The 21,293-nt window shown below is 45.7% G+C and overlaps 2 protein-coding genes across 13 annotated transcripts in view; one reads left to right on the forward strand and one right to left on the reverse strand.

The window, feature by feature from the left end:
- The window catches only part of MTRFR (mitochondrial translation release factor in rescue), an 81,194-nt gene extending 63,096 nt beyond the window's left edge, over window positions 1-18,098 (reverse strand). Inside the window, exons 1-3 of one of the 10 annotated variants that reach the window (XM_085635807.1) lie at window positions 17,712-17,780; window positions 3,707-3,821; window positions 587-674 (exon numbers count right to left, since the gene is read on the reverse strand). In XM_085635807.1, the coding sequence (XP_085491933.1) occupies window positions 587-644 (58 nt within the window). In that variant the 5' untranslated portion in view covers window positions 645-674; window positions 3,707-3,821; window positions 17,712-17,780. Of the gene's footprint in view, window positions 1-586; window positions 675-3,706; window positions 3,822-4,766; window positions 5,345-7,092; window positions 7,137-17,528; window positions 17,553-17,711; window positions 17,786-18,074 lie in introns of those variants that run through there. The other 9 variants (XM_085635812.1, XM_085635809.1, XM_085635813.1 and 6 more) reach the window with 9 other exon arrangements.
- Window positions 18,099-18,157: 59 nt separating this feature from the next.
- Window positions 18,158-21,293, forward strand: part of MPHOSPH9 (M-phase phosphoprotein 9) — a 493,866-nt gene continuing 490,730 nt past the window's right edge. For 2 of the 3 annotated variants that reach the window (XM_085635804.1, XM_085635806.1), the window contains exon 1: window positions 18,159-18,362. The gene's annotated coding sequence lies outside the window, so the exon portion shown is untranslated. Of the gene's footprint in view, window positions 18,363-21,293 lie in introns of all 3 variants that reach the window. The other variant, XM_085635805.1, reaches the window with a different exon arrangement.

Below are 21,293 nucleotides of genomic sequence, written 5' to 3' on the forward strand. Positions count from 1 at the left end.
ACAAGGGAGTCACCCTAATTCAAAGAAAAGGATCAGGGTGTCACTGAACCAACAACAAAAAAAAAGATTCCCTTTTCGCCGGGAGTTATAAAAACCGGTAATAATTAGGACCCACCTGTTAATTAAGAGCCACTAATATTAAGAAATTTTAAAACTAAAAAAACAATTCTTCTCAATAAATATAAATTGATAGCAACCATGAACGAAATTATAGACAAGTGAACATAAATTTGAAATCTTAATCATTTGAGACCCTGAAAAGCCTTTGATCACCCAAAAAAAACATTTATGTATATAAATATATATGTGACTCTTATTTTTACTTTTAAAAATGGGTAGCAAAAACATATGGATGTATATCCCAATCACATTCAATATCAAGGACAGATTACATAAAGTGCTTGTGCTAGTAATTTCAATTTCATCCACATAATAAATATTAAAACTCCCCTAATACATAGATTATGCTACCTTTCAGAGCATAGTTTAACACAAATGGCAGTCAATAAAAACAATTCACATGTTAAAAAACTAGGAAAAGAAAAAAACAGTTATGCTTCAACAAATTTTTTCCAGTTTTCTATACCAAAAGATTGTCGACGCGGCGTTTCGGTGAAAACACAAATTTTCATCACCTTCTTCATGACAATTATTTAATAATTCAAATACAATCACTATAAAACAAAACAAAGGACATATCAGTAATTGATACAAAGGTATTTCATTCTAAACTATCACTTCTAAGGCTAACTATGTTCACTTGTTTGTATAAATAAATAAAACCGACATTTAAACAAGCATTGGCATAGCTAATAGTTCTCACCTTTGGGACCTTATAAGTGTTTAGCCAGAGATATTTGCTTTGCCAATGTCTTTAAGCTATGTTGTAGAGTAGTGTGGCTGCAGTGCAGCATGTTGAAAAGTTATAATAAAGTGTTATAAACATTTTTGTTACCTTATATATAACCAAGTAGACATTATGTACACTGAACAACTTGATTAAAAAAAGAAATAACATATACAATATCTTCCAGAAAGCTGATTTATGAGGGAGGTAATAAACAGTAAGCTATTTAGCCTGCTGGCAGGAGCTGGGCAGCAGCTGTGTGTGGAGGAGGGGAGAGACATCTGGCATAAACCTGTGGCGGCTTTAGATCTCTGATCACTGCCCTGTATACCCCTATAATATTAAAATCTATCACTGGCCAGGCTCGACCTAAAACATGAACAAGCCATGCTTTGGGGGGGGGGGAAGAGAGGGCTCTGAGGTGGGCAGACAAGCATAAATATGCAAAGTTGAACAGCGTGGTCTGCCTTGGCAGCTTGTAACCCATGTAACTGACACATCATGATAGTGCAAATAAAGCGTGGCACGATAAGAAAATGAAAAGGAATGGAGTGGCGCCTCGTGAGCAGCGTCATACGGCGCCTCTCCGCCGCTTCAGGGGTGATGGGAACTTGGCTCAAGTCTTCAATGACCAAACACGTCTACTCGTTACCGCACTTTAACCCGGCACTGCTCCGTCCATTTACAAAAGACATTCTCATTCATTAATGTGCATTACCCATGCGGTGCGATGCGATGCATCCTGCAGTCTTAAAAGTGCCTAGATTAAGGTGCAGAAAGCATAAGTAACGACAATCATAAGATCAGCAAGGTGAGCATGGTTCTCTGTGCCTTCAAAATTATTGATGAGCAGCACAACTCAAATGATATTTTTACTTGCATGCATGTGTGCAATCGATAACTTCCATTTGGAATTATCAGTGCTGTGTCTCGCACACACTGTGCTTGCTATGTGACTCAAACATACCGTGCATCAATGGTTTTCTCTTCACATCGAAAGATCTTCACGGTTTGCACTTTGGTGACAAGCTGGTCGCGAATCATGCGCTTTTGTGTAAAGCACCATCCTATCAGGGGGTGGGGGCGGTGACCAGATAACTTTAAGAATTAGCTGAACATGGACAAAGAAGGGTGGTGTTTCTTTTGGAAATAAGGAGTGATTGAACAGTCTATGATATGCGTACATTGGTTATTTGAAGTAGATAATTAAAATGTAACTTGCTGGCGCCATGGTTAAAGATGAAATGGGATGCCGCACTGATGAAGGGAAATGAATGAACATGCCTGAAGAGCTATTCAGAAACAAGGTTCACAGAAGAAAATTGAAGCATTAGACCGTAGCTACAAACCTATTACTGCGATTTTTTCCTGAGCCCGATTCTTTGTGTGGGACACTTTGAAGTACGAGCTACCACTTGCTTATCTGAACAGTTGTACTTTTACTTCGACGCATGTGTAATTTCCTTGTTGGATCAAAGAAATATATAGTGGTTCATCACCTTTTCCCACCATGCCTGCACGATGACTCAGTAAGTTTACGCTCTTAGCTTTACAGATTTTACACTATTGACAGCGCTGTATTTTGATCGGCAGGTCACCAGTAAAAATCTAGACATGCGCATTGGGCACTTCATCCTACCGAGATTGGTATGTTGAGGAACACTTACTTGGAATATTGTGACGCCTGTAATTAACAATGTTGAGTAACGGCACAAGTACGGTATGAAGCACTATATACAACAACAGCATACTGCCACCTTTGATCATTATTATAATGGGAGAGTGTACGCCTTCAGCTTTTGACTTTTGGGCCTTAATAAATGCTGTCAAATAACATGCTTGAAGGCACTTGGTAAGTGACATAAACAAGCAAAAGTGAAAGCACGGCGTGTTGTGTGTATCCTGACCCACGAGGAATGAAGCTGCCACCCTGCGCGCCGCTGCTTGCTCCCGAGAGCAACACGTTGTGGGAGTCAACATTAAAAAAAGAAGGTGGGACATGCACCTGCCTTTAGCCATTTGCGTGCTTCCATTACTGAAAGACACACGCAAAAGCCAATTCTATGTGTGGGAGGAGTCAGACCCACACGGAGTAGTTTAGAGTGCTTACAAGAAGCCTTGCAGAGCAGCGCATGCACGCTGGCTCAGGCTCAACCTAAAAACATTTTAGGGAAATTCAAAATCTACAATGAGCCAGTTCTCTTGATTTGTGAAAGATATACTCTATCAATGCCCGGACTACCTCCTGGGAAATACTTGGACTCCCTATATTGTCCCACCAAAAATGAAGGGTCTAGCAATATTACGGTATCTCAATTATTAAGAAATATAACTGTATAAGAACAACTTACATGTCTATAAAAAGGCAGGACTCTATATTTTATCCATTTTCTCTCCTGACAGCTGGAGTGATGTCTTATAACTGTATAAGAACAACTTACATGTCTATAAAAAGGCAGGACTCTATATTTTATCCATTTTCTCTCCTGACAGCTGGAGTGATGTCTTATCTACTCCTGCAGAGCGCTTCTTACCCAACTGATTGATAGCAACTACTTACTGGTCTAAAAACGAAATTGAGTTCTATGTATTTTTTTAATATACCAGGTATCATTAATTGTATGAGTCTATCAAACATCTTCCCCTTAAACTTACTTTAAAATAAATGTCATAGACCATTCAAATAATCTGCAGATCGTTAATATCCCAATATCATAGAAAATGACGTAACATTTGATCGAGGTGTTATCATGCAGAAGCCTCACAATATATTCCTGTCAATTAAAGCAAAAGAATTGTGAGGACCTGATTGAATGACTTGAAGGTCCTTCATTAATTAATGCACAGGCAGCTTCTCACCTTGTATGAAAGGATTGACTGTATCTTGCAAATTTTCTCTTCAATTTTTCTTTTTCTTAAGATATCTCCAGTATTTTCAATTAACTGGATTGAGGTATACAGTTGGGTCATTACTCTGTAGTAAAATAGGGAGAGGAAAAAAGAGAGAACATACATCAATATAAATTGTCTCTCTCAATAATATTAATTTATTTAGAAAAAACACCAAATGTTTACTGATAGCTTGTTGGGAAGGACTATGAATCATTCTCTCAAGTTCTCTGTTAAGGGTCTTGGAGTCATTTAATCAGGTCCTCATGATTCTTTTGCTTTAATTGACAGGAATATATTGTGAGGCTTCTGCATGTTAACGCCGCGAGAAGGTGATGAAAATAAAAGATTCATATATATATTTATATACATAATTTCTTTTTTTGATCAATGGTTTTTCAGGGTCTCAAATGATTAAGATTTAATATGTATGTTCACTTGTCTTTAATTTCATTCATGGTTGCTATGAATTTATATTTATTGAGAAGAATTTTTTTTTTGTTTTAACATTTCTTAATATTAGTGGCTCTTGATTAACAGGTGGGTCCTGATTATTACCGGTTTTTATAACTCCAGGCGAAAAGGGAATCTTTTTTCGTTGTTTGTTCATTGACACCCTGTCCCTTTTCTTTGAATTAGGGCGACTCCCTTGTGTTTTGCGTAATCTGTCCTTGATATTGAATGCAATTGTGATATATATCCTTATGTTTTTGCTACCCATTTTTAAATGTGGTGAAAAGTAAAAGAATCACATACATATTTATATACGTAACATTTTTTTGGATCAATGGCTTTTCAGGGTCTCGAATTATTAAAACTTAAAATTTATGTTCACTTGTCTTTAATTCCATTCATGACTGCTATCAATTTATATTTATTGAGAATAATTTTTTTTTGTTTTAAAATTTCTTAATATTAGTGGCTCTTGATTAACAGGTGGGTCCTGATTATTACCGGTATGGAGGTAGGAAAACACCCATGATGAATCAATCAATCAATCAATCAAGCATTTGTATAGCGCGCTACTCACCCGGAGGGTCTCAAGGCGCTTGGGGGAGGGGGGTCCGCTACTGCTCGAACAGCCAGGCCTTGAGTTGCTTCCTGAAGCAGAGGTGGTCTTGGGTCAGGCGGAGGTGGATGGGGAGGGAGTTCCACGTCTTGGCAGCCAGGTAGGAGAAGGATCTTCCTCCTGTTGTGGCTCTTCGGATGCGGGGGACGGCGGCGAGGGCGTGGCTGGTTGATCGAAGCTGGCGGGTGGGAGTGTAGAAGGTCAAGCGGTCGTTGAGGTATCTTGGGCCTTGGTTGTGGAGAGCTTTGTGTGCATGGGTGAGGAGTCGGAACGTGATTCTCTTGCTGACGGGGAGCCAGGGCAGGTTTCTCAGGTGTACGGAGATGTGGCTGTGTCGGGGAATGTCCAGGATGAGGCGTTCTGGATGCGCTGGAGTCGTTTCTGGAGTTTGGCTGTGGTTCCGGCGTAGAGGGAGTTGCCGTAGTCCAGTCGGCTGGTGACGAGGGCCTGGGTGACCGTCTTCCTGGTTTCGGTGGGGATCCACCGGAAGATCTTACGTAGCATGCGTAAGGTCAAGCATATGGGAGCAGATGCTTAGTCTATGGAGAGAACAATAATTTTGAGAAGGTATGCTAATTGACGGACAACAAACACCAATTGAAGGGGCTCAGAATGTGTCACAAGGCGATTTGGAACATTAACGAAGCATAGGAAGATTGCTCACTATCTCTAACAGACGTGATATTGTTAGTGTGCAAGAGTTTTGAATAAGCATACAGGTCCACTGTGCTGAAGAAACATGCACACCAGTGGTGAAGATACAGGGTGTTAGAACGGGCGACCTTCAGCATCATGGTCAGAGCCCTGCAGCTGAAAATCCAACCCATATAGAATTGCACATATGAATTTGGGGGTTCTCCAGCCTCTCCAACTGAAAGGTTTTTTTTTTATTTGTAGAGTTGTGCATGGGCATGTGGAGACAGCAGCAAAGCTATTTATTTCAAAATCAGGCTGAAATAATCTTCTGAGTTGCAAAATGGTAGAGGAACTGAGAATAATTCTCTATGAATTTAACATAGACTTGTGTGTAGTAAAACACCTTCTTGGTGACTCACAGTCAATATTTCAAATGACAGTTTGATGGAAAAAAAATTAAGTAAAGTTACATGTTGACCCTTCAGTACAACCCGATGCCCTGGGACATCCGTGCATCCAGTAATGTTATGAAACAGGTAAAGCATTTTAGAATCAGGAAAGCACAGGGATCAAAAAAGGTGACTACATCAATGCTCTGAGTATTCCTTATTATTGTCACCAGAAAGCTTTAGTAGCCAGACCTGGTGTAAATCTGTATGGACATGTGTCTACCAAGTTACTCAGAGCGGAGGAAGCCCAAGGACGTCGTAAACACCTGATTTCTATGCCCTGGGCCATGCTAATGCACTCCTTCGTGCAGGAAACAATAATGGTGGCGGGCCCACGAACGATTGGTCGCCCAGGGGCCCCTGCGGTCCATGAGCCCACCCAGGGAGACATACAAGGGGTTCAGGCGCCCGGCGGGTCGTAATTGGGACCTGCGACTATTCCTTCATTATGCCTCCACACGGGCAGTGATCAACGCTCCCGCCTCCCTCCTTCCCCTCCCCTCCCCGCGCCCAAAACCCCAACAATATGCCCTGCATTGGTGCAGCTCTCAGGCGCAAGATAACTGCTGCTCAACATTCACGACATAGTGCATCCCCCCAGTTCACATATCCCCAGTTTGTTGACGGTTAACATATGGCTGCAATCCCATAGCCTCTACGGTAAAATGCTATGGGGAGTAGGCACACTTAGTGGCCCCTGCAGCGCGCGGCGACAACCATGTGCGCTAGCTGGGTATGCCTGGGCACAGACCCCGGACGCCTGACTGCAACTCATAAGACTAAGTGGAGACCCACATGCCCTCGGCTCGCACGCTCCAAAGTCCACACAGGGCGCGATTGTGCGTTCCTGATTGTAGGCCCATATCAAATCGCATTACCAGATGTGCTATTGTATATATTGTTTTTCAAAATGCCAATAAAAAGTGTTTTTAAAAAAAAAATGGACATGTGTCTACCAAATCAGACCATGTACCAGGAAAGAGACCTGACATTCCATCACTGATGACATTAAGGAGGACCTGAATGGGGCATGGCAATTTTTAAAACTAGACTTGAATTTGGGAATGGAACTCGATGAAGACTTGTGGTATACAATAACCTTTTCCACTTATGTTGGCATATACATTTTTAAACAAATAAGCTTCTGAGTATCCTCTTTGGCAGAGGTATTCCAAAATACTATACATCTGATCTTGGTCTACCTTTAGGGTGCACTCCGGGCCAGTGGTGACATGCTGACATATGCGTGTGCTGAAAAAGAACAAAGTGCATGATGAGTCCATGCAAGTATTCATTGCCTGCAGGAAATTGAATTAATCTTGCTTGGAGAGAATTGTGAATGTTCTCAAACTCAGTCTTATTTGCTCTCTTTGGCTATGATGATAGCTGACCCACAGAAAGGCAAGATCAGAATGTGTTCGAGCTTCACAGTTTTTTTAGGGACGGCCAGCTACTCCAGATGCTTTATATATAACCACTCTGAGTGATTTCATCAACTGTTAAAACAGCAAAGTGAATGGCCAAGGTTCTTAACATCATTCAAGATCTTGTCCCTCCTGTGGTAGAGGTAACAGTCTCTGTTGACATTGCTCATTGTCCTAATGAGAACCGTCTCACTGCCTTACCCCAGATTTCGATACAGCAAACTAAGAAGATACTGCTGAGCTTAAAATCAGGAGCCCCCTCAGACCAGTGTATGCTTTCTATACTTAAACTGGCTCCGGATCTGATGGCCAAATTTCTATACAATGTGTTTAACTACACGCTCCAATCCGGAATTTATCCTGACATTTGGAAGGAAGTGATTGTTACGCCACTCTGCTCACCCCCAGGACCTGAAGAATCTTCGTCCCATCTCGTTACTCCCCGCCCCTGCTAAGATCTTGGAGAAAATCATCAATAAAGAGCTTATGAAATTCGTTGACACCTGGGAAATGTTAGAATGGATTTCGTACTGGTTACAGTACTGAGTCTGCCCTTATCGTGGCTACTGACAGCATTTGTGCTCAGGTCGATCAGTGGGGAGGCGGCGGTTTTGATAATGCTTGACCTGGCGGCGGCATTTGATACCATGTCCCTGCCCCGTATGATTCAGCGTCTGCAGCAAGTGTGAATCATGGTGACAGCCCTACAGCTTCTCCAATCATTTCTGTTAAATAGGGCTCACATTGTTAGCTCTGGAGGCATTAAAGCTAAGGCCTTTAGTCTCCCATGTGGTTGGTGTGCCTCAGTGCTCATCTCGGAGTCCCACCCACATAGAAAGGCCAGAGGTCCCTTTCTATGTGGCCCCTCTGGCAGACCTGGTGCATTCCTTTGGCTTTCAGGGCTTATCATACGCTGACAACATGCACATTATCGTCTTATTTCTAACAACCTGCAGTGGGTAGAAGGGAGGTTTAATCAGTGTATGTCCAGCATTATTTGCTGGATGAAGGACAACTCACTGAAGATTAACGCAGACAAAACTGAAGTGCTTGTGCTTGGTGCTCAGAACTCCATCTGGTCAAGCACTTGGTGGCCAGCGGTCTGCGGACCCCTCCCACCCCCGTTAGGTCAGCTAAAATCCTGGGGATCATCTTCGACTACGCTCTGAGTTTTGACGCCCAGGTTAATCGCACCGTCAGCATAAGTTTTTACATCTTGAGGATATTGAAAAAGGTTATTCCTTTTGAGCTGCACCAGCCAGTTATTATTGCCCTGGTTACCTCTAGGCTAGACTACTGTAACGGTCTGTACCTGAACATTAACGGTGCTTCCCATAACAAACTACAGGTGGCACAGAATGCGGCGGCTTCAAGCGGCCCTCAGCCAGGCAGGGGATTCGCTCTCTATACTGGCTCCCCGTCAGAGAACGTATTTCTTTTTTTAAGGCTCTGTACGTGGTCTTCAAGGCCTTGCATCTTAAGGGCCCCTCCCATTTGAAGTCGCTTTCAATGGTATGTTTCGGGGAGGCAATTGAGATCCTCCTCATATAAGAAACTTGTGATCCCCAGAATTCGTAGGACTAGATGGCGTGGCTGCTCCATATCGGTAGCAGCCGCCAAGCTATGAAATTCCTGGCTCTTTACATCCTAGTTTCCTTTATGTTTGGCCGCCTCTCCTCTGTTGGTCCTCCTGTTCTGCTATAGCGCCTTGACACCTCTGGGTATTAGTGCGCTTTACAAGTGCCATCCTATCCTAGTCAGCAAGATGAGAACTTCAATGCATCAAAGATATCATGCTAGCTGAGACCACCATGGACTATTTTATTACCAAAAACTGAATACCGGAAGCTGTGCTGTTCCATGCCATGGACACCTGCTACAAGTGGCCTACGCCAGCCATGCATTTATGTCCACAGACAATCCTATTCAGATAGAGAAAGCAGTGATTTATTTTCATCTGGACACTGAGCATTTTAGTCATTTTTACAGTGATACAGATCACAAATCACTAATACAGCTGCTCCAGGTATCTGGTCAAACCAAATCTTGCCACATGGGGAAATTAATCCTTCAGCTTCAAGAACATTACTTGATTTAATTTTTGTGTATTGACTGGAGGCAAAATATCTTGCATAGTTTCTCTCTTGAGACACTTGAATCAAGCCTTGCACCATCTCCTGGCAAGGATAGACCAGCGGAGCAAGAAATACTTCACTATTTCATGTGCCAAGCATTAGGACAAGAATCACCTATCCTGTCCAAGGTCTTGTACACTACCCCATGGGAAAATGTAGGCTTTGACTGCTGATGCACCACTGATGGTCACCAGGCCATCGTCATGCTGGGTGAGTGTAATCTCCACTAACAGTCAAACTGCGGGCCATCACCTCAATAGAAGAGGTAATTTCTAATTTAGGGATTTCTGGCGACCAAAGGACATCAAGACAAACAATGGTCATCTTTTCAGGATTGATATTTCATGCTCTAAATTACAACTCCACGCATTCCAACATAGGAAGATCATCCCACTGTAATCTAAAGTCAACACTGATGGGGGGGCGTGGCCTGCAGCGCAACGAGATGGCTGCAGCTTAGAGGAGCTCCGCGAGAACCGCAGACTCCCCCGACGATCCGTAACATAATCCGGGCAATAATTATACCTCAAAGGCATACGATGGCAGCGAAGCGCACAGAGAACCAGCCGACCCGATGTTAGGACGTCGCCGAGGCACCGGGAAAACAGTGGAGACGGGAGCGGCCTGATGATGCGGACGCAACCAGGGGCTCAATTGCAGTGAGTGCCCGTCCGAGGGAGGAGTGAGCCGGCGCACCGCTACAAGCGCAGGAGGCGGCTGTTGGGCATTTTGTGCGGAGGCACCGGTGGTGGCCGGCCGCATTCAAGATCCGCTTGTGTCCCCGTGTAGACAGGAAGGGGAGGACACCTGGAGCTTGACTCGCGTCGCCTCCGGGACGCGCTGGTGCGCGATTACCTCTGAAGGGGGCGTGAGGAACGGCCTAGCAGTCCGGCCGGAATTGGAGCCTGGAGCTCACATCGAGCCGTCCAGAAGTGTATGGGGCTTGGCTTTGGCCCCCATTGGCAACCACAGCAGCTCGTGGCACAGAGGAGAGCAGGGCCTGTATGACCAACTGACACCGGGGCCTCAATTACTGCAGGGGCCTGCTTTAACTACCGGGCCAAGGGACAGGAAGTATCTAACGCTGCGACCTCAAGTCAGCAGAGGTCTTGATCGCCGGAGGGAGGACCGGAGATTGGCTGTCACCCGAGGTGGCCCCAGAAGACTGGTAAGCAGAAACCATGGCAGTGCTATGGGGGGGGGGGTCGTGACCCTAGCTCCCGGAGGACCCACTCTCAGCGGCGGCCAGGCCTGTGTGCCCTGAATATCACAGCAGGCCACGAATAGAGGCCCACCCGACCTTCCTGGCTGGTTCCCCCCAGGAGTGCGACAACAGAGTTCGTGGGACACGCAAGTGCGACGCACGGTGTAGGCGGCATCTCTGACCACACGTCACCGATCATAAACCCTGCAAGGTCAGTTCGTGGTACAGCGGGAAAACCGACAGGCCGCGCGGGACCGCCGGTCTCGCGGCAGGCGACGGCGATTACCGTTCGGAGCGGCCTTATCAGGGCAAGAATGGGGGGCAGAGGCCCACGCACGACCTCTCAGGTCAAGCTAGATAAATTTGCATACGGAAAAGACTTTCCCGCGCCGCCAGAGCGTAAGGGACTCCCAGACAAGGCCCCAGAAGACGAAGGAGCAACTATGTCTGCCCTCACGATTGTGCAGTCGACGGTGGGTTCGATCTCCGCGGAGGTTTCCTTCCTGCGGGCTGACTTCCAAAAGATGACCGCCAGGGTGACAGACGTTGAACAGGCGACGAAATCCCTTACGAAGGACACAGCAACCTTAATCAAAAAGGTGAACCACTTGGAGGCGGAAAACAGGCTCATGGCTGCAAAGTTAGATGAGCAAGAAGGGCGCTCACGGCGCAATAACGTCAGAATCACGGGCATTCCTGAGAGCGAGGGGCACCCTGCCGTGGACCTGTATGTAGAAGACCTCATAAAAGCCAGGCTTCAACCCAGGGCACTCTCCACTTTTTCTCTGTTGAAAGAGCACACAGAGTGCCGGGGGTAAGCCCAAACCCGGGGCTCCCCCTAGACTTATCCTTGCCCGCATCTTCAATTACGGAGACAGAGATGCCATATTGCAAACGGCGAGGGTGGCACCACAGATATGCGTCCAAAACTCGGTGGTATCCTTCTTTCGGGACTATATGTCGGCCGTCTCTAGGCGTCGTAGGAGCTTCATGGAAGTTAAAAAAGAACTGAGAACCAGGGAGCTGCCATATTCAATGCTGTTTCCGGCAAAACTACGTGTGGTGGCAGAAGGAAAGACATGGTTCTTTGAGACACCTGAAGAGGCCCACGAGTGGCTCGAGGGATGGCGTTGTGTGGAAAGATCCCAGCGATCAGACAGAAGCCAGAGACACCACAGGATGGATGGAGAAGCTAGGAATGGTGGACAGGAGCGGGAAGAGGAACAACAGAAGCGAAATCTGACCGAAGAGTGAGTTTAACTGTAGCGGTCAGCAACTACGAACGGATGCAAAACAAGGGCACTCCAGCGAACTCACTAACATGAGGTAACGGCTAGGGAACAACGAGAGCAGCTTGTCTTTGAGGCGGGGAGCAACTGCAACCCTCGGCGGACTTCTCACCCCCTACATGCAAGTACTGTTCATGGGAATGGGGACTAAGTGCTCTGCAAAGTTGGGGTGGCGGGTAGTTGTGACTCCGTCCAGCAGGGAGGCAGGGTGGAGGGGATGGGACTGTTCGTTTGGTTCTGTTGGTTTTTTGTTTTCAGCTCTACTGAGGCACTCGGGTAAGTCACATCCTTACACATGATTCACCGGACACATTGCACATATGACCTTGCAACATCTCTTCTGCACTTCATCAGATATGGCGATACAAGACACAATTGACCCTGACACAGGACCGTCCACCATGACTCCAGTGTCCTTGCTCACGTGGAACGTACACGGCCTGGGAGATAAAATAAAGAGAGGCCTGGTTCTACAATGTATGAAGCGTTGCTCGCCGGCAGTGGCTTTACTGCAAGAAACACACCTTACTGGAACCACTTGCAGGGCGTTGGACAGGTGGGGGTTTAAAATGCTTGTCCACTCGGAATTCTCTTCCGGCTCCAGGGAAGTGGGTATTTTAGTTAAAAAACACTCTCCGCTAATAGTGCACAACACCAACACAGACAATCAAGGCCGCTTCGCGGACAAAATAGGTCAATGGGAGGGGCGGTCCATCAATATAGTATCCGTCTACATCCCCCCTGCATTACACGCGGTAGCACTCCCAGCACTTAGTGATTTCTTACTTGATCTTCCGGAAGGGGAGATCCAGATTGGGGGGATTTTAATGCAACTATAGATGGAACTCTGGACCGATACCCGGTAAAGGCGCGAACAACGGACATTTCGGGCCTTGGGAGCTTTATGGGAGCACTTGGGCTTACTGATGTGTGGAGATGGCACCATCCCACGACACGACAATTCACCTTTCATTCCGGAGTGCACAATAGCCTGTCTAGAATAGATTACTTCTTAACCTCAGCTGATAGCATGAGGAATATCGACAGTGTAAAGATCAGGCCTAGAGGTATCTCTGACCATTCTCCAATACTGCTAATGTACACATCATCACAGGATGCGACGGCGTATCTATCCCATCCGTCCTGGTTATTTGCAAGTCCCCAAGATCAAGGCTATAGTTGCGGCAACCAAACACTATTTTCAGGAAAATGTTTTATCGGTTAGCTCTCCGACTACCCTGTGGGAGGCTCATAAAACTGTCTTCCGAATGCAGGCCATTGTCTCTATTACGGGTCACCGGACAAAAAAAACAGCGAGAGCTGCAGGGCATAGAAATAGAGCTGCATGACGCTGAGGTCCAACATTCCAATAACCCAACACCGACTACATCCCAGAATTTGCGTTTTAGACAACAACAGCACAGGGACTACCTTAGGGAAGCAACCAGAATGCGACTAACGGCCACTCAACACAAGCTATATGAAACCGTGATAAAGCCGGGAAGCTCTTGGCGTGGCTCGACAAGAGAGAACAAGATACTAAATGGATAGCGGACAGGGGATGGGCAAACGAAAACGGATTCGCGGACAATAGTGCACACACTTGCGCAACACTTTCGGCAGGTGTATACGTCATCCTCCATGATGACATTGGAGGAGGCATTAACCTATATACAAGATATTGATATGCTCAGGCTCACCCCAGAGGAGGCTCTGGCACTCTAGGTGGACCTCACAGTGGAGGAGGTGCAAGTGGCAATTGTGTCGTTGCAATCAGGTAAAGCAGTAGGACCAAACGGGATACCTATTGAACTTTATAAAAAGATGGTGGGGACGATTGCCCCACATTTGCTGCACATGTACTCCGATAGTTTACAGGTGGGTGAGCTCCCGCTCGATCAGAGATTGGCCACCATAGTTGCAATACCTAAACCAGGAAAGCCCGCTGATGAATGCACCTCTTATCGTCCAATATCATTGATCAATGCGGAGGCAAAAATCCTCGCAAAGCTACTGGCGATTAGGCTAACACCGCACCTTACGACCTTGATACATCCGGACCAGTCTGGTTTTATGCCAGGTAGAAATACGGCCCTAAACCTGAGGCGCTTGCATGGGGTGATGGCCCGCATCCCTTATCTTCAGGAGTCAGCTGTTATACTCTCCCTAGACGCACGGATGGCGTTCGATATGGTGGAGTGGCCCTTCCTGTTTGCCGTGCTTAATCACCTGGGCTTCGGCCCCAAGTTCTGTGCATGGGTTTGTCTCCTGTATACTAAACCAGTGGCACAGGTGGCGGCAAATGGACACATCTCAGAAGACTTTCCACTGGAGCGCGGTACACGTCAAGGTTGTCCCCTGTCGTCGCTGCTTTTTGCCCTGGTGCTGGAGCCATTGGCGGCGTGGATTAGGTGGGAACCTATGATACGGGGTCTCAAATGGGCAGTGGGGTGGGAAGACCGCATCTCCCTATACGCGGATGATGTCCTATTATACATGACCTCCCCTAGGCGCTCCATACTGACTCTCCTAAACATATGCGATCTCTTCGGACGGGCGTCTGGCTACACCATAAACTGGTCCAAATCTGTAATGTATATTTTACACGGCCCTCCACCGCAACTCCCTAAGGACTGCCCGCTGCAGATCGCGGGTGACACGTTTAAATACTTGGGTATACATATAACAGCTGACCCGGATGATTTCTTCAACAGAAATCTGGTGCCCCCACTAGAGCGCCTTAAAAGGGACGCAAAACACTGGGAGACGCTGCCGCTCACATTGTTGGGAAAGGCTGCGCATTTTAAAATGATGGCGCTTCCCCGATTTCTAGATGCGCTAGAGAACACACCGATCCCAGTACCGGCAAGCTATTTTAAAGCGATAGCGGCGCAGGTTTCCAGCCTTATGTGGGGTGCCAAACCAGCGCGCATAGCACAAGCTAAGTTGGTCCGAGGGTGGTACGATGGTGGGATAGCCCTCCCTAACATAGAATTATATTACCGGGCGGCGCAGTTAAAGGTAATCAACCAATAGATACACGCCCTGCAAGCAGACCCTGCATTTCGGGCAGACATATCAGTATGGGGAACGGGAAATATGCTGACCGCCCTTTATAATAAGAAACAAGCCCCTGCATTAATAGGGCCCACAAAACTCACAGTAATCATATGGCACGCCGCACAGGCTAAGTTGGGATGGCAAGGGACTATAACCCGGCTTACTCCTCTTTGGGATACGGAGGGGTTGGGAAAACTCAGGAATAGTAAGGGATTCAAACAATGGGATGCAATAGGCAGATCCACAGTGGGTGACATGTGGAACAAGGGGAGTGTAATTACATTCGAGAGTCTTCAGCAACAATACGAACTAGCACCCTCTGAAATTTTCCGATATACTCAGATAAAACACGCGCTAACAGCAGTCATTCCACCTGGTACCGATGTCCCGGAAGCTTCGCCTCTGGAAGATAGATTACTGACAGACCACATGCAGAGGCAGGCTACCTCATTGACCTATCGAAAGTTAGTTAACAATCTGCCAGATCCAACTGTGTCACTCAAGAACAAGTGGTCTTATAACGTGGGTGACCTTGACTACACTGAATGGCAGGAGGCGTTGGCCTCACCACGTGAGGTGGGCATTCCTTCACGACTCAAACTTGTACAGCTTAAAATTCTGCATCGAACCTATTACACTAGGCCTACACTACATAGGATGGGAAGAAAAATACACCCATACTGTCTGCGGGGATGTGGGGAGGAGGGCACCTTTTATCACACCATATGGCAGTGCCCGAAAATTGCAGAATATTGGACAAGGGTAATGAGAACCATATCACAAACAGGGGAGGTGGCATTAACACCGGAGCCCAAGAGATGTTTGTTAAATTTGGGAGCCGAATTACCTTACTCATCCGGAGACACTGTGGGCTACGCTGGGGATAATGGTGGCGAAGCGTAATATTGCACAAAAGTGGGGAGCGGTGGAACTACCGTCATTGACCACATGGTGTAAAGACATGGACACTTATGTTGGCCGAAAGAACAGTATTCATTAACCGAGGTTGTCCTCGGAAATGGAGCAAGATCTGGGGGGCCTGGAACAAATTCAGGGGGAACATCTGTGATCCACCGCCTGACCAGACGGAAGAGGACTCGGATGAAGAAAGCTAGAAAGGGGGGCGATATCAGCATGTGGGGCAATGTTAATGACTACGGTGTAAGAAGTGTTAATGTGATAAGGAGATTGAAATATGTAGTGTTGATATATAATGAGTACATATATTACCTGGAACGGTTATGTCTCGACGAAGTTAACTATAATAAAAAGATTTTTTTGTTTGTTTTTAAAGTCCACACTGATGTTGTGAGGTTTAAGCGAACCTTGAAGTATGTAGTCAGTATTGCTAATAAACAAGATACTGATCTTGAACTGACACTTTACAGTTTTCTAAAGAAAAATATGTCCACTCCACATTTTTCTACTAAGGATCCTCAGGTGACAGCCCAATAATTGCCACCATTTTAGACTACCGCTCATGGTCCCCAACTGTGTGGGTTTCCAGTGATCACAGCGCTCGGAATAACAATGATCTCATGGGCCAACAAAAGAAGTCAAGTCCTGAAAAATTCAAGAGGCAAGCTGAGTGTTAATTCACCTCGATAGTGAATGAAGACAGCCCCCTTACTATTGAGCCACCTGTGGGGACAGAAGATGTCCACATGCACTTGCATCAGGGGACACTTGTCTCTGTATCACTTGAGATCATATTCCCCATCAGCTGCAGACAATTGGTGTGAGCCCATACAGTTGAAAACGGTAAATGTTTGAATACTGTGAGGTCCATGTTTGGGCAGGCTGTCCCAAATTGAGTGACTTGAGAAATTAGGACCTTGATGGATTCCTCCTCTCTGCTGCCGCTTACATCTAGGGTGGTCACAGCATCAAAATACTATCTTCTCTCCCGAGCTTTTAACCAAGAAGTCACCGCCTAGTGTGCTAGTCTAGTTAGTTCTCTGGAAACAAACCATGATTGAAACACCCAGAATGCATTAGGTTGTCACATGAAAAATCAGGATTGAATACAATATTAACATGGAGTGACATCGCACTCCAGGGCCTCAAACATCCACCCAAGACTCAGATAGCAAAAACGGAACGGTTTACCTTCAGTTGAATTTTCGTTTCAGGTGTGCACATTATATTTTATATACAATAAGTAATCTGTAGGGCATATGCCAACAAAATGCGATGCTATGCATTTTTTATTTTCCTTTGCGTATGTAAAGTGCTCTGATACCCACGGGTCTAGCCAGCGCTAGTCCGGTCCACACTCACTGACCTCGCCCTCTAGTACTTCAGTCACAGTTCCTGAGAACTTCTCTTGTCCCTCACCCACAACACAAAAACGCTACCCACATAGGCTCAAAACAAAGATAACAAACGTCCATCTACAAGCCCCGGTAGCGTGTTACTCGTGCGGGTTAGAGCTAGATAAATGCTGCAATATTCGTCTATTATGGTGCATTATAAATAACTCTCCAAGTAGAACGAGTGTGCTCATTACTGATTCCCAATTTTTACCGTTTTGCTGACTCCAAGCTTAGCAAGTGCGTTCAGGTCATGCTTTTCTGTATTAATAATAATGCACATACGGAAATTAACGAGGGAGCGGAACTTTCATCCTTAGTTGATTAAATAACGCCAATAACGCAATTACTCTGTGTCATGCCCAAATTTTGATCATTCCACCGATTTCTTGCTTACCAATTCCCAGTTACCCTTCGAGCAGTTTGGCAAAACACAAGCAAATCGGTAAACACAGACAGAGGACTACCTGAAGAAAGAAAAAAGAACAACGTAGAGAAGTGACCACGCCTTCAATGGAAATAATCGATACCGCGGCAAAAGCCGCGGCTTTTCGCTCGTGGAATTGATTCATGATGTCAATCCATGCTTAATTTTAAAACAAATTGTCTGAAAAATTGTCCGATTACATTTTGCACACGTGAAGCCAGCAGGGAGTATATACACTATTCTAACAATGAAGACATTATAAAAAGTCAATGCTAAATTTATGGACGTTTTTAGTTGTTATTGTTGGTGGTCAAACTGGAAAATATGGATTACCGTTTCGAGATGGCCGCCGTCTTTACATTTCTATTTTTACCAGACGGCCAGCTTGGAGTCAGGCGCTATTCGTGACGTGTTCCAGCCCCGATTGAAGATGGCCGCCGCCTATGGCACAGTGTTGTCCCACTGGAAAACCACTTTCGAAAAAATGTCATTAGCCAATCACAGAATGGGCTGTCATGGGTGCTGTTAACGGTCCCTGCAAAGGCGAAAACGCGACATGATCTTTTTAAGCCTCAAAGCTATCAGCCAATGAAAATCTGGAAAAATGGAATCAAGGAGCAGGTCGGTGGCAGACTGGAATTGGGTGTTAAGAGGGGATGGGAGAATCCGGTCGGAAAACTTTTTGGGGATGATACTTAGATATTTTCTTATGGTTAGTAATGCAGTCACGTAGACAGGACATGGTTGAGATTGTCACGTAACCCTTTCTAATCTTGGCTTAAACGTGACTCGTTAAAGCGCGGGAAAGCAGTGTTCACCTCTAGGATTCGACACAGAGCTCTTAAGCATTTACCTCTAATGGTCAACAAAATTCTCACACCGGCACCCCTGGGGAACTGAACTGAACCCGGTTTAGTGCCCCGGGGGCACCGCACCTTTTACATTGCTATCCCTACTTTACCTGTGCAACGGTATTTTGTTAAATGCGGGCTTCTTAACCCTCGCTTTCATGCCACGTCCCAAACATTAGAAGATACTTATGTCATGTGATGTCTTCAACCACTCCCCTTGTAGGGTAATCTCTCAGTTTTGCTGACAGTTCGCATGAGTTCAGGGGCAGAGAAGAGGGGGTCTCGTTAAGCAGCTGTTATCCTTCTTTAGGTTAATCGCAAATGCTTACAGTTTCATCTTTTGTGCTCTTTCATTCATAGGTTTAAAGGATTAATAAATGTGGATTGCAATTCACCCCACCAAACAATGTTATTTATTTTAGCTGTGCAGTTTCTTGACCGTTAAGGTGAATTTCTTGCCGCAGGGCATGTCGTATTTGTGCTTTGTAATATGTTTGCGTTTTCTGTCTTTTAATAGGGTGAATAACTGTTTTAACATTCAAGAATATTTTGTTCCTTATAGACCCCCCCCCCCCAAGCCAGCTGATTCTGCTTTCCTATTTTGTTGACAGAATTTCTGAGCTGCAGAAAGCACAGTGCCAAATTAGGAGCTTGTGTATATATAGCTCGACACCGGTACAAGGGTGCCCATCATTTATGCTCCAGAATAATTTTTATTGTTTTATAATTGCATTTTGTTATGTTGCACTTAATAGAATGTGGAAGTTGGAGTGTTGGTGTTTGTATGTAAGGAATAAGTGTGAAGAGAGGAGCTGAGCTAGCTGGATGCGTTGCAATGTTAGTGTTGCAGAGCTGCTGACACTCCCACTTAAATGTACAGTCCTTTCATGGACTTTATGCATGTCACACTTATATAGCACTGCCCCTGATGTTATGTTATGTTATTTCAAATTTGTAAGGCGCACAACTACCCAAGGGTTTCCCTGCGCCGCCTGAAGGGACCAAAGAAAGAGAAAGAAGGAGGAAGCTTATTGATTGAATAGCCAAGTTTTCAGTGACTTACGAAAGTGGCCAAAAGTAGTCTCTTTCTTTAATGGCAGAGGAAGGGAGTTCCACAGGGTGGGGCCCAGGCAGGAAAAGGATCTGCCACCCATACGTGACAATCTATGCTTGGGAACCATGAATTTCATTTGAGTGAATGAGCGGAGAGAGTGTGACGGGGCATATTGGTGCACAATAGTGTTTAAGTATTCAGGGGCCTTGCCGGTTTTAATCTTGAACATATAGGTTAGAGCATTACATTTAATGCGGTTTTCAACGTTGAGCCAGTGCAGTTCGGGGTAAAGAGCTTGCAGTGGTGTCAAATTTCGGAATGTGGCAAAGTAGGCGGGCTGCAGCATTTAGTACAACCTGCAACTTGTGCATCACGTCCTTGTTGGCTCCCAAAAAGAGGATGTTGCCATAGTCCTAGCCTGAGATGACGAGAGCCTGTATTACAGTTCTTTGAGTAGAGACTGGCAGCATCCACAGAATTTTCCTGAGCCATCTGAGGATGCAAAAACAGGTTGCAGCCACCTTTACCGCCTGATGTTTCATAGAAAGCCGATCATCCATGATGAAACCTAGATTACGGGCTTGATGGGTGGGCTGAGGAAGGGCACCCAATTCAGATGGCCAGTGTTGGGGACTCCATAACTCTTTATTATTCCCCAGTATCAACACCTCAGTCTTCTCCCCGTTAAGTTTTAGGGAATTGGCTTACATCCACCATGCAATTTTGCGTAGCCCTGCTTGAAGGGATGAAGGCTTGGACGCTCCTTCAGCAGAAAGGGAGAAGATTATTTGGGTGTCGTCCGCATAAGAAAAGATCGCCAAACCTGCCTCGGCGGCGGTCAGCCAGAGGTTTCACATAGATATTAAATAATAAAGGGCTAAGGATAGAGCCCTGTGGTACCCCGTAGGGGGATGTGTGGGTTTTGGACGTTGCAGCTGAGGAGAAGACCTGATACGTACGATCCTCCAAAAAGTCCGCCAGCCATTTCAAGGCAGGCCCAGCCACGCCAATGGATCGTAAAGCTTGCAATAGCACAGTCTGAGATACCGTGTCAAAGGCGGCACTCAAGTCTAATAGTATGAGTGCCACAGTGTCACCTGCATCTAAACGACTGCACAGCATCTCAGTGACTCCCAGAAGGGTGGTCTCTGTTGAAAAGCCTTTCCGAAAGCCTGATTGAGAGGGATGGAAGAGCCCATGGGACTCAACGTACTGAGTTAATTGCAGGTTCACATGTTTTTCCAAAATTTTAGAAAAATTGGATGCAAGGAAATGGGGCGGAAGTTAGATGGCTGTGTCGGATCGGCATTTGCTTTCTTGAAAAGCGGAAGAATCATAGCATGTTTCCACTCAGATGGAATCACTTCTTCCTGTAAAGATGCATTCAGTAACTCCATGATCAACCTCATGGCAGGTGACTCAATTTTCTGTAACACGGCGACAGGAAGTGGGTCTAAAGGGGAACCAGATTTCAGGCTCCCTAAAATCTGACTAAAAGAAATGATATCGAGCGGAGCCAATGATCTAATTTACTTAAACAGGTCTCCTGTTTAACCTCCAGCTGGAAGTCAGTCTTGGAAAGTGGGGAAACAGCTGAAACTAGCTGTGTGGTGGTAGCGTTTATGGTGTTTAAAGCAGAGTGAATTT

The sequence above is a fragment of the Triturus cristatus genome, chromosome 11 (assembly GCF_964204655.1).
Source record: "Triturus cristatus chromosome 11, aTriCri1.1, whole genome shotgun sequence".
NCBI lineage: Eukaryota > Metazoa > Chordata > Amphibia > Caudata > Salamandridae > Triturus > Triturus cristatus.